This window comes from Oncorhynchus tshawytscha, linkage group LG14, assembly GCF_018296145.1.
Source record: "Oncorhynchus tshawytscha isolate Ot180627B linkage group LG14, Otsh_v2.0, whole genome shotgun sequence".
Taxonomy (NCBI): Eukaryota; Metazoa; Chordata; class Actinopteri; order Salmoniformes; family Salmonidae; genus Oncorhynchus; species Oncorhynchus tshawytscha.
Window position 1 is genome coordinate 45,150,255 of NC_056442.1, and position 19,417 is coordinate 45,169,671.

The following is a 19,417-nucleotide window of genomic DNA, read 5'->3' on the forward strand; positions in this document are numbered from 1 at the left end:
GCAGCAGGGTGTGGTTGTTTGTCAACGTAGATGTCTGTCCTGTCCCTCACCACCATCACCACATACCTGAGAGAAAGACTGTGACGTTCCCACGCAGGCAGCCCTACAGGACAGACCGCATGGATGGTAGAGACGCACTGGGAGCTAAGCCAGTTACCAAACACCAGACGCCCACTGGAAAAAACATACCATGGAGTTTAGAGCTGTGAAGCAATACCAAAATATGACACACTGTAGGTCTGTATCAAGAGATTTAGGGTAGGAAACTCCATGGCATTGGGACCAGATTTTAGGAACTCCATCACCTACATCACCTAACATATCATTACATTTACTCACACCTTAGTGATGTACATGTAACTGCCAAAATAAAGGAAACACCAACATAAGTGTCTTAATAGCACATTGGGCCAACAGGAAACAGAACAGCTTCAATGCACCTTGGTATAGATTCTACATGTGTCTGGAACTCTATTGGAGGGACGCGACACCATTCTTCCACAAGAAACTCCACCATTCGGTGTTCTGTTGATGGTGCTGGAAAACGCTGTCTCAGACGTGTTCAATTGGGTTGAGGTCTGGTGACTGGATGGCCATGACGACATATGGTTTGCATCGTTTTCATACTCATCAAACCATTCAGTGACCACTCGTGGCCTGTGGATGGGAACATTGTCGTCCTATGGGGGCATACCATGGTAGCCCAAATAATGGCCTGCCCAGCATTTTTATACATGACCCTAGGCACAATGGGATGTTAATTGCTTAGTTAACTCACCAACCACACCTGTGTGGAAACACCTGCTTTCAATATACATTGTATCCCTCATTTACTCAAGTGTTTCCATTATTTTGGCAGTTACCTGTATGTACTGTGCTGACGTGTTCCATATAATGTGATATAGCGATCATCGGCATAGCATTAATAACCATTAACAACATACAGAGAGTCAGTGACGGTGCTGTGAGTCATCTAGGTATTGGTGACAGTGTGAGCAGCTGTTTTGCTCTGTAGTGAGTGCATTCTCCCCTCAAGGCTGGCTGGGAGATTCTTAAGAAATTTTCACTACTGCTTCTCATTCCTAATCAGATTATTGATAGACTCCACACAGAGAGGGCAACAATCGCAAAGTTGATGCAAAAAAACACCTCTCATTCTTATAAAACACTATGGGAAAGAACTAAACTGGCTGAGCTCGAGATAAGGCTAACTTTAGAGAGGGAGACCTCTGCTGGGCAGTTGGTTGTACTGTCAAGACAGGGTGACATCATAGTCAACAGGCGGCTGTGGTTTTTCACAGGACACATAGCATTGATGGATGGATCTGTGTGGTCGGTGTGTTTGGACCTGCCTGGATGACGTCAGGGTGGTGATTTGTTGCTCTGAGTAAAAGTTCCGCTAACATCATAAAGCATTAGTAATAGTAGTCTGCTGCAACATCTAGCGGTTCTGTGAAGTGTGTCTACACTCTGCGTAGAACGTCTGTGGTCAGACAACCTCATTGATTCAGTCTGTGGTGGTTTTAACATGCCTGTGTTTTGTGTTGGCTGTCTTTGTGGTGGTTTGAACATGCCTGTGTTTTGTGTTGGCTGTCTTTGTGGTGGTTCGAACATGCCTGTGTTTTGTCCAGACAGGGAAACCAGTCATTCCGTGAGGCCATGGCTCAGCTGGAGAACCAGCCGCATGTCCGAGGCCTCTCCTTCACCTCCTTCCTCATCCTCCCCTTCCAGAGGATCACACGACTCAAAATGCTGGTCCAGGTAAGTGGAGCAAGAGAGTGGGCTGAACCAAGATGGGGGAGCATAGCATTTCTGAATCGCGAATAATAGTTATGATAATGCTTTACTCTGTGCTAATATATTGCAGTATCCAGGATGTAAGTTTTGCGTTGAGCTTCTGCTTCTGTGTTTGCTTGCAGAACATTCTGAAGAGGGCAGAGGAGAATTCAGATATGGAGGCCAATGCCATCAAGGCTCATCAGCAGCTGGAGCAGGTACGGTAACAGTACCAAACCGTTTACAGTACTAAACCAGTTTACAGCACTAAACCAGTCTGGGAGAGATGACAGAGTACTGGATTTGGTTCAGTACTGCGGGTTGTGATTATGGGCCTGTCATGGTGTTGAGTGTTGCATTAAAAACAATCAACACCATCATCATGTTGGGAAGACTTAGTCTTGCCATGACTCTCTATGCTTTGTAAGGAATGATGACTGTCATGATGAGGTTAGTTGTAGTTGCCACAAACAAAGGAATGTGGTTTTAATTGGAGCATCAAGTATAGCCTCTACAAAAATATTTGGTTCTCTCTGAAACAGGTCTAGCACTCTTTCCTTTGGACTCACAATCTGCATATATTCTTTGCCTCCCAGTAATGTTTGTTAAAGAGATTCTCTGGTACTTTTATATAATATTTTGGAAGTAGTTCTGAAAGTGGCACTCATGAGCCACTCAACCTCGTCCCGGGCCTAACAGCCATGCCAATACATCCTCCAAACATCGGCTTCTTGGGCATGATCACTTAATTATACCATGTCATTGTTGAATACTCCTTTCTGATTGACATGAATGTCATTCTAGAATGTGCATTATTTCCCTATAACGCATGGTCTATTTGCACGGTAGAATTCAATGGCTATAGTTCATTTGTACATGTTTTGTTTGAGCTGCTTTTGAAAGCAAAAGTATAATTGAAAACATATTGGTATTATTGAATTTGATTTTCTTAATAGAAAGCTAGAACTGATGATTTGGTTAAGCAAGTCTGTTTGTTTGGTTACCACGGCAACTACTGTAGCTACAGTTGAAGTCAGAAGTTTACATACACCTTAGCAAAATACATTTAAACTCAGTTTTTCACAATTCCTGACATTTAATCCTAGTAAAAATGCCATGTCTTAGGCCAGTTAGGATCACCACTTTATTTTAGGAATGTGAAATGTCAGAATAATAGTAGAGAGAATGATTTATTTCAGCTTTACCTTCTTTCATCACATTCCCAGTTGGTCAGAAGTTTACATACACACAATTAGTATTTGGTAGCATTGCCTTTAAATTGTTTAACTTGGGTCAAACATTTCAGGTTGCCTTCCACAAGCTTCCCACAATAAGTTGGGTGAATTTTGGCCCATTCCTCCTGACAGAGCTGGTGTAACTGAGTCAGGTTTGTAGGCCTCCTTGATCGCACACTTTTTCAGTTCTGCCCACAAATTTTCTCTAGGGTTGAGGTCAGGGCTTTGTGATGGCCACTCCAATATGTTGACTTTGTGGTCCTTAAGCCATTTTGCCACAACTTTGGAAGTATGCTTGGGGTCATGGTCGCAAATTGGTCTTCCAAATGGACAAAGTTTTAACTTCCTGACTAATGTCTTGAGATGTTGCTTCAATATATCCACATAATTTCCGTCCTCATGGTGCCATCTATTTTGTTCTTCGGCTTGCAAGCCTCCCCCTTTTTTTCCCTCCAAACATAACGATGGTCATTATGGCCAAACAGTTCTATATTTGTTTCATCAGACCAGAGGACATTTAAAAAAACGTACAATCTTTGTCCCCATGTGCAGTTGCAAACCATAGTCTGGCTTTTTTATAGTGGTTTTGTAGCAGTGATTTCTTCCTTGCTGAGCGGCCTTTCAGGTTATGTCGATATAGAACTCGTTTTACTGTGGATATAGATACTTTTGTACCCGTTTCCTCCAGCATCTTCACAAGGTCCTTTGCCTTTGTTCTGGGATTGATTTGCACTCTTCGCACCAAAGACACAACGCGTCTCCTTCCTGAGCGGTATGATGGCTGAGTGATCCCATGGTGTTTATATTTGCGTACTATTGTTTGTACAGATGAACATGGTACCTTCAGGTGTTTGGAAATTGCTCCCAAGGATGAATCAGACTTGTGGAGGTCTACAATTGTTTTTCTGAGGTCTTGGCTGATTTATTTAGATTTTTCCAAGATGTCAAGAAAAGAGGCACTGAGTTTGAAGGTAGACCTTGAAATACATCCACAGGTACACCTCCAATTGACTCAAATGATGTCAGTTAGCCGCTCAGAAGCTTCTAAAGCCATGACATAATTTTTGGGAATTTCTCAAGCTGTTTAAAGGCACAGTCAACTTAGTGTATGTAAACTTCTGACCCACTGGAATTGTGATACAGTTAATTATAAATTAAATAATCTGTCTGTAAACAATTGTTGGAAAAATTACTTGTGTCATGCACAAAGTAGATGTCCTACCGACTTGCCAAAACTATAGTTTCTTAACAAGACATTTGTGGAGTGGTTGAAAACGAGTTTTAATGACTCCAACCTAAGTGTATGTAAACTTCCGACTTCAACTGTATATAGTAAACTTGCTAGCTACTTCAGTGGATGTTGAACAAATTTCTATTGGCAAATGAACACATTTCTAGTAGCAAATGTGCTAAATTATAGCCAATGTATAAAAGGGATAATCAACTTGGGGCTCTTTGTGTTCTCTGGAAAATAATGCAACTCTGTAGGTCAGTTCCGAACACACCTTCTACATCGTTCATTATTTTCCATAGAGCGCATAACCCTCGTTGATTATCCTTTACATAAACTACACATTGACACATCCAGCCCAAAGCGGGAGATTTAAAAAACACTTACTAGTTGCCAAAGTTCCGGAGCATGTCTTTAACTGCCTATATACAATTCCAAGGGAGTGTTGGGATGTGTTCCTTATATAATGGTTTGTTTGCCCGATTGTCAGATTGTGAAGGAGTGCAACGAGGGTGTGAGGAAGATGAGTCGTACAGAGGAACTCATCAGCATTGAGAAAACACTGGAGTTCAAGTCTAAGGTACCTGCAGTCACCAGTCATGTGATAACATGTCTATACTCTATATAGTCAGTGAAATTGCCAGACTGGCACAAACAGACTTGGTCAAAGGTTATCTATCTCAGTTAGGTTCCAAGCATTTGGCTACACCCTCAGTAACATCTGCTGAATATGTGTATGTGAACTATGAAATTGGATTTGATTGCTTGTTTGATTCCTTTAACCTTTCTGGGAAGGGGGTTCCGCTAGCGGAACACCTGGCCTACAGCCAGTGAAATTGCAGGGCGCCAAATTCAAACAGAAATCTCATAATTAAAATTCCTCAAGCACAAGTATTATACACCATTTTAAAGATAAACATCTTGTTAATCCAACCACAGTATCCAATTTCAAAAAGGCTTTGCGGGGCGAAAGCACACCATGCGATTATGTTAGGACAGCGCCTAGCCACAAAAACCAAACAGACATTTTCCAGCCAAGGAGAGGTGTCACAAAAGTCAGAAATAGCGTTAAAATTAATCACTTACCTTTGATGATCTTCATCTGGTGGCACTCCCAAGACTACATGTTACACAATAAATGTTTGTTTTGTTCGATAAAGTTAATCTTTATGTCCAAAAACTTCCTTTTTGTTCATGCGATTAGTTCAGTAATCCATATGCACAAAATCCAGACGAAAAGTAAAAAAAGTTCCATTTAAGTTCATAGAAACATGTCAAATTATGTTTCTAATCAATCCTTAGGGTGTTTTTATCATAAATATTCAACAATGTTTCAACAGGACAATACTGTTTTCATTAGAAAGGAAAGGGAACGAATGTCGCGCTCACGGCCACACGCGATAAACAACTCATGCTTTCGGCTGAGCCACTTACTCTGAGTGCTTGTATTCTCTCCCCTTTCACAATAGAAGCCTGAAACAACTTCTAAAGACTGTTGACATCTACTGGAAGCCTTAGGAAGTGCAATCTGACCCCACAGACACTGGATAATCGATAGGCATTCACTTGAAAACTACAAACCTCAGAATTCCCACTTCCTGGTTGGATTTTTCTCAGGTTTTCGCCTGCCATATGAGTTCTGTTATACTCACAGACATTATTTTAACAGTTTTGGAAACTTTAGAGTGTTTTCTATCCAAATCTAATAATTATATGCATATTTTAGCTTCTGGGCCTGAGTAACAGGCAGTTTACTCTGGGCACGCTTTTCATCCAAACTTCCCAATGCTGCCCCCTATTCCAAATTAAGGAGGTCGATAGACCGAAATGTTGGCATTTCAACAGCAAATAAACGGATGTAAAAAAGAAATCTCTATGATCTATAATAACCCTGAGTTGAACCTGTGACCCTCTCCCTCCAGTCGGTGCCGGTGATCTCCCACTCCCGCTGGCTGCTGAAGAAGGGTGAGGTGCAGCAGATGGCCGGGCCAAAGAGCACTAGGACCATGCGGAGTAAGAAGCTCCACCACCCTGTCTACCTGTTCCTCTTCAACAACCTGCTGCTCATCACCAAGCGCAGCTCCAGGTCAGCACATGACATCACCACACAGAGACAGCTAGTGGTCATTGGGCGTCGCAGTGCACAACCACTTTCAGTCTGGGACTTTCTATTGCCCCCCCCAACACATAATTTTGTATACAGGCTGTTTTGAAGTCTACTACCTGCCAAACTGCCCTTTGTCACATGAGGCTTTGTATATGTGTGTGTCTCTTCATCAGTGGTGAGAAGTTCCAGGTGCTGGACTCGTGCACGCGGGCCATGCTGAGGACTGAGGACATGGAAGACCAGGGTCAGATGCTGGCTAATGTGTTCAACCTGAAACTTCTGGAGAACCAGGAGGAGAGGCATGTCAGCTACATGCTCAAGACCTCCAGCATGTAAGTGACTACAACTAACATCATTATTTAAGAGTCTCAAGCCCCCTCGGCACCTAGTGTACTCAGTACAGTACTTCTCTGTATGTAATTGATCTGTTATTAACAATCTCCAATGTGTTCCTGTGTGCTGCTGCCAGGAGTGACAAGCTGCGCTGGATATGTGCTCTCACGCCAAACCGCCGCACGCGATTCATGTCCACCAGCGCCCGCCAACCAGGTGAGACGTACACAAAGATGACACACACAGACACAGAGATGACATCCACTACTAACAGCTGAACTTTTAGGTACCAAATAACAGGTGGTAAACACTACCACTCAAAAGTTTTGGGTCACTTAGAAATGTCCTTGTTTTCCATTAAATGATTTGCAATATGAATAGGAAATACAGTCAAGACGTTGACAAGGGTTTCCCATGATGTGAAGCAAAGAGGCAGTGAGTTTGAAGGTAGGCCTTGAAATACATCCACAGGTACACCTCCAATTGACTCAAATGATGTCAATTAGCCTATCAGAAGCTTCTAAAGCCATGACATCATTTTCTGGAATTTCCCAATCTGTCTAAAGGCACAGTCAATTTAGTGTATGTAAACTTCTGACCCACTGGAATTGTGATACAGTGAATTATAAATTAAATAATCTGTCTGCAAACAATTGTTGGCAAAATTACTTGTGTCAGGCGCAAAGTAGATGTCCTACCGACTTGCCAAAACTATAGTTTGTTGACAAGAAATTTGTGGAGTGGTTGAAAAACTAGTTTTAATGACTCCAACCTAAGTGTATGTAAACTTCCGACTTCAACTGTATCTAGTAAACTTGCTAGCTACTTCATTGGATGTTAAACACATTTCTATTGGCAAATGAACACATTTCTTGTAGCAATTGTGCTAAATTATAGCCAATTAACATTCCTCAAACATACAAGTATTATACACAATTTTAAAGATAAACTTCTTGTTAATCCAACTACATTGTCCAATTTCAAAAAGGCTTTACGGCGAAAGCATACCATGCCATTATGTTAGGACAGCGCCTAGCCACAAAAACCAAACAGACATTTTCCAGCCAGGGAGAGGTGTCACAAAAGTCAGAAATAGCGTTAAAATGAATCACTTACCTTTGATAATATTCATCTGGTGGCACTCCCAGGACTCCATGTTGCAAAAGAAATGTTTGTTTTGTTCAATAAAGTTAATCTTTATGTCCAAAAACCTCCTTTTGGGAAAAAAGGGATAATCAACTCAGGGCTCTTTGCGTTCTCTGGAAAATAATGCAACTCTGTAGGTCAGTTCTGAACACACCTTCTACGTTGTTTCTTATTTTCCATAGAACGCATAACCCTCGTTGATTATCCCTTACATAAACTACACATACACACATCCAGCCCAAAGCGGGAGATTTAAAAAAATACTTACTAGTCGCCAAAGTTCTGGAACATGTCTTTAACTGCCTATATACAATTCCAAGGGAGTGTTGGGATGTGTTCCTTATATAATGGTTTGTTTGCCCGATTGTCAGATTGTGAAGGAGTGCAAAGAGGGTGTGAGGAAGATGAGTCGTACCTAGGAAATCATCAGCATTGAGAAAACACTGGAGTTCAAGTCTAAGAAATCTCCTTGTTCTCCATGAAAGCATACATGAAATGAGTTGCAAAATGAATAGGAAATATAGTCAAGTTGTTGACAAGGTTATAAAGAATGATTTTTAATTGAAATAATAATTGTGTCCTTCAAACTTTGCTTTTGTCAAGGAATCCTCCATTTGCAGAAATTACATTCTTGCAGAACTTTGGCATTCCAGTTGTCAATTTGTTGAGGTAATCTGAAGAGATTTCACCCCATGCTTCCTGAAGCACCTCCCACAAGTTGGATTGGCTTATTGGGCACTTCTTATGTACCACAACAGCTCAATAGGGTTGAGATCCGGTGACTGCTGGCTACTTCATTATAGACAGAATACCAGCTGACTGCTTCTTCTATAAATAGTTCTTGCATAGTTTGGAGCTGTGCTTTGGGTCATTGTCCTGTAATAGGAGGAAATTGTCTCCAATTTTAAGCGCTGTCCACAGGGTATGGCATGGCGTTGCAAAATGGAGTGATGGCCTTCCTTCTTCAAGATCCCTTTTACCCTGTACAAATCTCCCACTTAACCACCACCAAACCATCCCCAGGCCATCACATAGCCTCCACCATGCTTGACAGATGGCGTCAAGCACTTCTCCAGCATCTTTTCATTTTTTCTGCATCTCACGAATGTTCTTCTTTGTGATCCGAACACCTCAAACTTAGATTCGTCTGTCAATAAAAAAAAATCCAATCTACGTCTGTCCAGTGTCTGTGTTTTAGCCCATCTTAATCTTTTATTTTTGTTGGCCAGTCTGAGATATGGCTGTTTCTTTGCAACTCTGCCTAGAAGGCCAGAATCCCGGAGTCGCCTCTTCACTGTTGACGTTGAGACTGGTGTTTTGCAGGTACTGTTTAATGAAGCTGCCAGTTGAGGAGTTGTGAGGCTAGACACTCTAATGTACTTGTCCTCTTTCTCAGTTGTGCACCGGGGCCTCCCACTCCTCTTTCTATTCTGGTTAGAGACAGTTTGCCCTGTTCTGTGAAAGGAGTAGTACACAGCGTTGTACGAGATCTTCAGTTTCTTGGCAATTTCTCGCATGGAATAGCCTTCATTTCTCAGAACAAGCATAGACTGACGAGTTTCAGAAGAAAGTGCTTTGTTTCTTGCCATTTTGAGCCTGTAATTGAACCCCTAAATGCTGATGCTCCAGATACTCAACTGGTCTAAAGAAGGCCAGTTTTATTGCTTCTTTAATCAGAACAACAGTTTTCAGCTGTTCTAACATAATTGCAAAAAGGTTTTCTAATGATCAATTAGCCTTTTAAAATTATAAACTTGGATTAGCTAACACAACGTGCCATTGGAACACAGGAGTGATGGTTGCTGATAATGGGTCTCTGTACACCTATTCCATTAAAAATCTGCCGTTTACAGCTACAATAGTCATTTACAACATTAACAATGTCTACACTGTATTTCTGATCAATTTTATGTTAATGGTCAAAAAATGTGCTTTTCTTTAAACTTTTGAACGGTAGTGTATATGTTATTAATGTGCCTGTGTGTGTGCGTGCGTGTGTGGTCAGCCTCTCCTCAGGTCCAGTGTATTCAGTCGTATTCGTCTCAGGAGCCAGATGAGCTGTCCATTGAGATGGCTGACGTGTTGAACATCCTGGAGAGGACAGATGACGGTGAGATCAGACAACATATCTCCTGGGAGATCTTAGTACTAGGAGCTCTAGTGTAGATTAAACAGGCTGCCTGTTAGTTAATATCTCTCCCTTTACTCCCTCTCTTTCTTTACCTACACTCCTCTTCCACTCTTCCCTCTCTCTCCCCCTCTCTCTCTCTCTCTTGCTCCTCTCTATCACCCCTTCAGGCTGGATGATGGGTGAGAGGCTCCATGATGGAGAGAAGGGCTGGTTCCCTTGTCGGGTAGTAGAGGAGATCAAGAACCAGGAAGTGCGGGCCCAGAACCTCAGGGAGTGCCAGAGGATCCACCTGGCCCAGGAAGGGGGCGCTTCCTCAGGGTCCAGGCTGGGCTCCAGAGGTGGCAGACGCACCCCCAAAACCCCCAAAGTCTCAAATTTCTTCGGTACCTGGACTGACCCGTCAGAGGAGGAACAGTGAAGCACATGATATTCCACATTGAAAGTGATTGGTTGGAACCCCCTGTCATCGATTTTTACTGGACCACATGGATCAAATGACAGAGATCATGTGATTTGAGCATGGGATTGCATTGGAAGAAAGTGACATCATGCAATGACATTATTTCCTATTAACTGTTTCCCTTTCTCAAGTGGTTTTGGTGTGCCAGGGTTTAGGGTCCCAGGCTCTATGGTTTAGGGTCCCAGGCCCCAGGGTCCCAGGCCCCAGGGTGTAGGGTCCCAGGCTCCCCTGATGGGTCCTACGATCAGAGCACTTCTTCCATAACTCCAACACACTGCATGTCTTACAGTACTTCCAGTGGAATGATTCAGCACTACCAGTCTAACTAAAACAAGGCTCCAGTGGAACAGGAGCTATGCATGTGATGGGAGAAGATGATAACCACAGAAACAGTTCTCAAAGGGATGGTAACATGTGAATATATCGTAACCTTGCCTCAACTGCATGGGCCAATTTTTTTCTTAATTTTTTTTTTCGCTTCTGTGCTAGAGATTTAATTACCCCAGAACAGCGGCTTGACGATCCACCCTTTTGTAAAGAGCAACTCCTCTATTGAAACCATACAAGAAGCACGTTTTAAAATCCACCCACTAGCACTGAATGGAAATTAACCGTGAATGTTTCATGATTCTGTACAGTAAATAGAACAATCACATGACAGAGTGCTCAGTATTGGGCAGGAAGTAATTGACTGGAGAAGACGAGCCCTACAGAATCACAGGCCTTGCTTAATCAGTGGACGTGTTCTTGGGGTCAGTTCCCTTGCCAATACTGATATGCCACTTACACATGCACACTGAGAAACGAGAGCACACACAAACACACACTTGGGGAAATCCTGCACAACTTCTCCAACTTGAAAAACCCTCCACAGACACCTGGTCCTGAAGCATCTGCACAGAATGTGCCAACACACCGACAGTACTGGAATGGCATGCAAGTGACAAAACATGTGGGTGTATGATGAGTATGTGTACGTGTGCATACTGTATGCCTTGAATGTTCAATATACAATTAAATAATTACTGAAACATTGTGTAATTTAATTATGTAAGAAGTAATTTATTGTTAATAAAATCTAAATCTGAAATTCAAATGGACATGATTTGTTTATTATGTTGATAACTGGTTTGACTGGTATTTAACCCACGTGTTAAGCCCTGATTTAGGTTCATCTCTGAATGAATTCCTGGTAATATGGAGATGTCATTTAAGCTGCATAAAGGTTGGTGAATAAGAACCCTGTCTTGCTGACACAATATTCTTGTTTACAAAACATTAGATTAAACATTAAACCATCTTTTAACATATTATCTGAAAAATTGAGCATTACTATATATACACTACATGAACAAAAAGTATGTGGACACCTGCTTGTCGAACATCTCATTGCAAAATCGTGAGCATTAATATGGAGTTGGTCCCCCCTTTGCTGTTATAACAGCCTCTACTCTTCTGGGAAGGCTTTCTACCAGATGTTTTGAACATTTCTGCGGGGATTTGCTTCGATTCAGCCACAATAGCATTAGTGAGGTCGGGCACTGATGTTGGGCGATTAGGCCTGGCCTGCAGTCGGCGTTCCAATTCATCCCAAAGGTGTTCGACGGGATTGAGGTCAGGGCTCTGTGCAGGCCAGTCAAGTTCCTCCACACCGATCACAAACCATTTCTGTATGGACTTCGCTTTGTGCATGGGGGCATTGTCATGCTAAAACAGGAAAGGGCCTTCCCCAAACTGTTGCCACAAAGTTGGAAGCACAGAATCATCTAGAATGTCATTGTATGCTGTAGCGTTAAGATTCCCCTTCACTGGAACTAAGGGATATAGCCCGAACCATGAAAAACAGCCTCAGACTATTATTCCTCCTCCACCAAACTCTACAGTTGGCACTATGCATTTGGGCAGGAAGTGTTCTCCTGGCATCCGACAAAACCAGATTCGTCTGTCAGACTACCAGATGGTGAAGCATAAGTAATCACTCCAGAGAACACATCCACTGCTCCAGAGTCCAATGGCGGCGAGTTTTACACCACTCCCACCAATGCTTGGCATTGTGCATCATGATCTTAGGCTTGTGTGCGGCTGCTCTGCCATGGAAACCCAGTTCATGAAGCTCCCGACTAACAGTTCTTGTGCTTCCAGAGGTAGTGAATTTTACATCCAAGGATAGACGATTTTTACGTGATATGTACTTTAGCACTTGGTGGTCCCGTTCTGTTAGCTTGTGTGGCCTACCACATTGCGGCTGAGCCGTTATTGCTCCTAGACGTTTCCACTTCACAATAACAGCACTTACTGTTGACCGGGTCAGCTCTAGCACGGCAGAAATTTGACGAACTGACTTGTTGGAAAGGTGACATCCTATGATGGTGTTATGTTGAAAGTCACTGAGCTGTTCAGTACAGGCCACTCTACTGCCAATGTTTGTCTATGGAGATTGCATTACTGTGTGCTCGATTTTACACATCTGTCAGCAACGGGTGTGGCTGACATAGCCGAATCCACTAATTTGAAGGGCTCTCCACATACTGCTGTATATATAGGGTATATAATAGGGTGGCACTGAATTACATTTACGTAAGTATTCCGACCCTTTACTCAGTACTTTGTTAAAGCAGCGATTACAGACTCGACTCATCTTGGGTATGACGCTAAAAGCTTGGCACACCTGTATTTGGGGAGTTTCTCCCATTCTTCTCTGCAGATCCTCTCAAGCTCTGTCAGGTTGGATGGGGAGCATCACTACACAGCTATTTTCAGGTCTCTCCAGAGATGTTCGATTGGGTTCAAGTCTGGGCTCTGGCTGGGCTACTCAAGGACATTCAGAGACTTGTCCTGAAGCCACTCCTGTGTTTTCTTGGCTGTGTGCCAGACGGCACAATTTTAATTTTAATTTTTTACATTTACGGATAGCCAGGGTCCCACTACAACACTCAGACATAATTTAAAATAAAGCATTTGTGTTTAGTGAGTCCACCAGATCAGAGACAGTAGGGATCAGTGTTGCCAATTTAGTGACTTTGCCGCTATATTTAGCGAGTATTCAGACCCCTCTAGTGATACATTTACAAAAAAGCAACTAGTGACAAATCTAGTGACTTTTTCTGGTGTTATTGGAGACTTTTGGAGACTCTGACATGAAAGCACCTATCGTTCTTACTCTTCTCAACGAGCAGCGAGTGCTGCTGTGGGCCCCACCCCGTCCCGAAGCACTCATAGGTGGCCCAGTCCTCGTGCAGCAGTCCCTCCCAGCTGCCGTCAGAGCAGGAGATGTTCACCCCTCCGCGTCCAGACTGCAAATGAATCACGCATGCGGGAAGCCGCCGCTGGCTGAACCCACCCTGGCTTACATAAAAAATATATTTAAAAAAACTGAATTAGGGCCAGACTAGTTACCATAATTTTCTCACATTGCCATTGAAAGTTTTTTCTAATGTCTCTTTTTGACCCATTTAGATTGTGAATTAATGTAGATTGTATACTATTATTATTATTATTTAAAAAAAATATTATAGTTAAAAATGTTCATGTTTTACTGTGACTTGTTGTAGGCTCCTAAGTGGACCATGCACAAATATTTATATAATAACCATCCGATTGACGTAAATTTGAAGTCCGGCGATGACATATTGTGTGGTCTTCCCACTACCACTCGTCTGGAAAGCAATCAAAGCATGCAGTAGGCTACCGATTAATGAAATGATAATGGACTTCACAGGGTGGTGTAAGTGCACGGTGATGAGTTTGATGCTTCTTTAAAATAAATATCGAGAGCTCTTATTCTGGAGACATGATCATCGATGCTTGGCTACCGTTTGACAAATAAAAATAATCTTGCTCTTTTGTCCATAATCCCACCATGTAGGGAAGGCTATTACGTGCCCTCTAGCCAACAGAGCTACAGAACACGTGCCAATACCAGTGGGCACACTTGCTATATTTATCTATGTTTTTGTGAGAAAATTATCAATAGAGTTAAAAATGCGATGGAAACCCATTTCACATGTTTTTTATTCGGTACGTGGGAATTTAACCGCAAACGGCATTTTTATGTTACACGTCATCACGCACAGCCTCTTATCTGCAACAAGTCAATTTGATGTTAACCTCTGTGTGATAATGCACATATTGTTTCTAGACGGATTTTTGAATATACACATGAAAATATGTTGTCAATTGGGTGGAAACCTAGTTAGTGGTGAACAGATTAGTGAGAACTACCCTCCAATAACTGTACGGATTATCACTATATTGCCTACAACAGCTGAAATGTAGAAGGCCGGTTAGCTCAGTTGGTTAGAGCGTCGTGCTAATAACGCGAAGGTCGCGGGTTCGATACCCGTACTGGCCAGTGTCTTTTACCGCCGATTCTAGTTTTACCATAATCAGAGGGCATTTACTGAAGTACCCGTCTCTGCCGCTTGAAAACAATGAGAACAAGGGTAGGCTAACTATGTCTTTATTAACCAATTCATCAAATAATTTTTACAATCTGTCATATCAATATATGATTCAGTGAGTACTAGCTAGATTACACTAAATCTGAATTTGTCCTGCTTGGTGACCTTTACTGGGACATGCTTAAACCACCTGACCAAGTCCTAAAGCAATGGGACTCCATAAATCTTTCTCAGATTATTACCAATCTCACAAGGTGTGACTCAAAACACCCAGAAAAGGCTCTTCGATGTTATCCTCACAAATAATCCTGATAGGTATCAGTCTGGTTTTCTGTAATGACCTTAGTGATCCCTGTTTTACAGCCTGTGTTCATAATGGCTGCTCAGTGAAACAGCCAGTCCTGATTTGTCTTAAGAGGCTTGCTAAAAAACTTTAATGAGCAAGCCTTCCTTCATGACCTGGCCTCTGTAAATTGGTATAGAATCAGCTTGATCCCCTCTGTCGAAGACGCTTGGACTTTCTCTTTTGATATTTTCAGTGATATTGTTAACAAACATGCCCCCATAAAGAAAATGAGAATTAAAAACAGATTTAGCCCCTGGTTTGACTGTGATCTTGCAGGGTTACTCCACCTCAAGAATTGCATTTGGTAAAAAGCTCGGCACACACATACTCACATACTCGCTGACTGGCCCTCGTTCAGGCAAATGAGAAATAAGTGCAGTCTATTCGGAAGGCCAAAGTGAGTTACTTTAAGGAGCAGTTCTCTCTCTGTGGGTCTAACCCCAAGTTAATACTGTTAATACTAACCCCTAGTTAATTACTGTTTACGTGATTAGTTTAATCAGGTAATAATTACACAGAGAATTGATTTGATATAACAGTCTTCACATTAATGATAGATGGTTAGCCAACGTTAAGACACATGCTAGATTACGTAGATGTAATTTATAGATCGGCAGGTAAGGGTGCTCTCGAGCGGCTAGATGTTCTTTACCATTCGGCCATCAGATTTGCCACCAATGCTCCTTATAGGACACATCACTGCACTCTATACTCCTCTGTAAACTGGTCATCTCTGTATACCCATCGCAGGACCCACTTGTTGATGGTTATTTATAAAACCCTCCTAGGCCTCACTCCCCCCTATCTTTTATTTTTTTGTTTTATTGAACCTTTATTTAACTATCTGAGATATATACTACAACCCTCATCCTCCACATACAACACCCGTTCTGCCAGTCACATTCTGTTAAAGGTCCCCAAAGCACACACATCCCTGGGTTGCTCCTCTTTTCAGTTCACTGCAGCTAGTGACTGGGACGAGCTGCAACAAACACTCAAACTGGACAGTTTTATCTCAATCTCTTCATTTAAAGACTCAATCATGGACACTCTTACTGACAGGAACACAAGCGTTTCGCTATAGTCGCTATAACATCTGCTAAACATGTGTATGCGACCAATAAAATGTGACTTGAACTGACCGAAAAATACAAAATCTGAAAATGAGGGCTCGTCCGGGATTTGAACCCGGGACCTCTCGCACCCAAAGCGAGAATCATACCCCTAGACCAACGAGCCGCTTCAGTGTCGCTTACACAACCCACAATTTGAAACATTGGTATCGAATATTTACAAAATGCGTAAAATAATCGAAATACATCCTCGGTATGGCCACACAACACAAAACGTAGCTAGACGATTGTATAGCTGCTAGGGAGAAACAACATAAATGTATCTATTGCCTGGTGGCAAGATATTCAAGAGTTTCTAAACGTTCTGCGATGTATATTTCAATTACATTTGGTGTAACTGCTATTGTAACCTAACCTACCAGGCATAAAAAGACGCCTGCGCGACATTCGTTTATCAGGGTAGACGGGGCGTTCCTGCCTATGGGCCACCCTCGAGACACCGAATGCTAACTAGCTAGCAGACTAGCCAGCAGACTAGTCAGCAAAGTATTTCAGCGTTTTTGTGTGGCTTAATTCATGTAAGAATACACAAACTTTTGTTCCAATTAATTTGTAGGAAAAAGCACACATTTTTGTGCGACTTCATTCATAAGAAAATAAATTTTCGGGGGGCAAACTTGCCTCTTCCATTTTCTAATAATTGCACCAACAGTTGTTGCCTTCTCACCAAGCTGTTTGCCTATTGTCCTGTAGCCCATCCCAGCCTTGTGCAGGTCTACAATTATACCCCAGATGTCCTTACACAACTCTCTGGTCTTGGCCATTGTGGAGAGGTTGGAATCTGTTGGATTGAGTGTGTGGACAGGTGTCTTTTATACAGGTAACGAGTTTAAACAGGTGCAGTTAATACAGGTAATGAGTGGAGAACAGGAGGGCTTCTTAAAGAAAAACTAACAGTCTAATACTAGGGTGGCTGGAGTCTTTGGCAATATTTAGGTCCTTCCTCTGCCTGCCCAGTATAGAGGTCCTGGATTCCTACTCATCACTTATTATTATTACAAATAGAAGATAAACACATCTCACAATGGTGCTATTTTAGTAAAGTTAAATCAAAGCTAAATCTATGTCTCACAAGATCACATAATAATTAGGCTAATTAGTATTTTACATAACAGAACCAAATGTATTACTATAAAGGCTACTGTAGCATAGTGTGCCTATAATATGTTGCATCAAAAACATCTCCTCAGCCATGTCTTACCTGAAGCTGAATTGTCAGCTTTATTTCCTCATGAAACCAAATTGTAACAGCACGTCCAAGCAGGATAAGCTTTGATTGAAACAAAATAGGCTAAAAAGTTTGTTAACACCATCTGCTTTAATATGCCCACAAAACAGTAGTTAAAGTAGATCTAAGTGAAACTGATTGAGATCAAATATTTTCTAACAATATGTGTGGGCACTTAACATAGGAAAATGTTGCGATTGGAGGATGCATGTTATACAATGATATGCAATAGGCTACAGCTGTCTGTACAAACTTTGATTGAGAATTTATGACATAAAAAAATATGTTTGTTCACTCACCTAAAAAAAATAGCACTACATCACTGGGCAATATGGACAGTATATGAATAAAGGTAGATGTTAAAAAGTAAATTAAAATCCAAGACAGTCAAATTATATAGTTTGAGGAGTACTTCTGTCTGTAAGAATGCCCTTTTGTGGGGAAAAAAATCATTTCGATAGGCTGGGCCTAACTGCCCAGTAGGTCAGCCTGGCCCAAGTGGGTTGACCTATGCCCTCCCTGGCCCACCCATGGCTGCGTCCCTGCCCCACCCATGGCTGCGTCCCTGCCCAATCACGTGAAATCCATAGATTAGGGCCTAATGAATTTAATTAAATTGACTGATTTCCTTATATGAACTATAACTCAGTAATATCGTTGAAATTGTTACGTGTTGCGTTAATATTCTTCTTCCGTACAATTAATGAGCCCTGCATTACAGTTTTCAGTTATAAAGCGAAATATTTCAACTTTCTTCACGGCTCGTTGGTCTAGGGGTATGATTCTCGCTTAGGGTGCGAGAGGTCCCGGGTTCAAATCCCGGACGAGCCCACCTTTTATAAATATACTATAGGCTAATCTTTTTCCATGAAAAGCATGCAGATCTTCAACTATAATATCTGCCAATAGCAGAGACCAAAACGATGCAACACAGTCGAACGCTTTTTTTTTTTGTGTAAATGTGTTTTTCTTTTACAAGGTGGATGGCGGATAGGGCTCTCTTCTCACCTAGGAATAACGATTGTTTTACAACCAAGTTTCTACAAAGACAACACATACTAAGAAAAGTAATGACCCCGACGTGATTTGAACACGCAACCTTCTGATCTGGAGTCAGACGCGCTACCGTTGCGCCACGAGGTCTATAATATGCAGTTGTACATCGTCTGTAAAAACAGTTGTTCAATGTCTCAATTTCGCTACATTTATTGTAACGCTCTAGGTAGCTGATGTGATATGGCAAGAGCTAACTGACACTACAACAATGTCACAAAGTTGTTGCAAAACACCCCTTTGCGTGTTAGGCCGCAAGGAAGGAGGAGGAGCAAGAAGCGGCGGATGGAAGAGAGAAGGAAACGGAAGGCATGGGAGTAGGAGAACCAGGAAAAGCGGCGGAAGAAGGCAACCGAGTGGAGGAGCATGAGAGAGAAGAAAGCGAGGGAGGAGTGTTGGGGAAGGAGACGGTGGAAGATCAAGTGGAGTGGGGGGAAAGTGCCCTGGTGGAAGAGATGAGGGGTATGGTGGAGGAGCTGGCGGGGGGGGAGGGTGGTGTCTGTCCACTGCCGCCATCACCAAAGAAGAGAATGAAGAGGAGGGTGCGATTGGCCGACAGTGAGAGGGAGGGGATGGCCAAGAGAGTGATGGGGGTGGGAGAAACCTCTGGGTTGCTGCTGGTTTCCCCAGGCCCTCAACTTCTGTTGGGTGGGGACACACCTAACAAGACTCAGGACTGGGTACAGGAGGAGGTGGGGAGTGTTTTGTTTGGGGACTCAGCCTCCCGATTTTTTTCCAAACCAGCTGCAGCACTGGGGAGGGGAGGAGTGTGGGGGTAGACCCAGGGTGCAGGGCACCCCGGAGCCAAACACTATTCCTGCATCTGGGTTGGTGAGAT

The 19,417-nt window shown here is 42.4% G+C and overlaps 1 protein-coding gene and 4 non-coding genes across 6 annotated transcripts in view; 3 read left to right on the plus strand and 2 right to left on the minus strand.

Moving 5' to 3' along the window:
- LOC112267264 (ephexin-1) overlaps positions 1–11,515 on the plus strand; it is a 30,693-nt gene extending 19,178 nt beyond the window's left edge. For both annotated transcript variants that reach the window (XM_024445511.2, XM_024445510.2), the window contains 8 exons: positions 1,632–1,761; positions 1,920–1,994; positions 4,733–4,822; positions 6,165–6,328; positions 6,523–6,681; positions 6,819–6,898; positions 9,834–9,938; positions 10,127–11,515. In XM_024445511.2, the coding sequence (XP_024301279.1) occupies positions 1,632–1,761; positions 1,920–1,994; positions 4,733–4,822; positions 6,165–6,328; positions 6,523–6,681; positions 6,819–6,898; positions 9,834–9,938; positions 10,127–10,377 (1,054 nt within the window). In that variant the 3' untranslated portion in view covers positions 10,378–11,515. The remainder of the gene's footprint in view (positions 1–1,631; positions 1,762–1,919; positions 1,995–4,732; positions 4,823–6,164; positions 6,329–6,522; positions 6,682–6,818; positions 6,899–9,833; positions 9,939–10,126) is intronic.
- A 3,181-nt stretch (positions 11,516–14,696) lies between these two features.
- trnai-aau lies at positions 14,697–14,770 on the plus strand. The gene has a single exon. It is a non-coding gene; the product is annotated as a tRNA-Ile (tRNA).
- Positions 14,771–16,332: 1,562 nt separating this feature from the next.
- trnap-ugg lies at positions 16,333–16,404 on the minus strand. Its single transcript has one exon. It is a non-coding gene; the product is annotated as a tRNA-Pro (tRNA).
- A 1,881-nt stretch (positions 16,405–18,285) lies between these two features.
- On the plus strand, positions 18,286–18,357 carry trnap-agg. The gene has a single exon. It is a non-coding gene; the product is annotated as a tRNA-Pro (tRNA).
- Positions 18,358–18,597: 240 nt separating this feature from the next.
- On the minus strand, positions 18,598–18,669 carry trnaw-cca. The gene has a single exon. It is a non-coding gene; the product is annotated as a tRNA-Trp (tRNA).
- Positions 18,670–19,417: the final 748 nt, after the last annotated feature.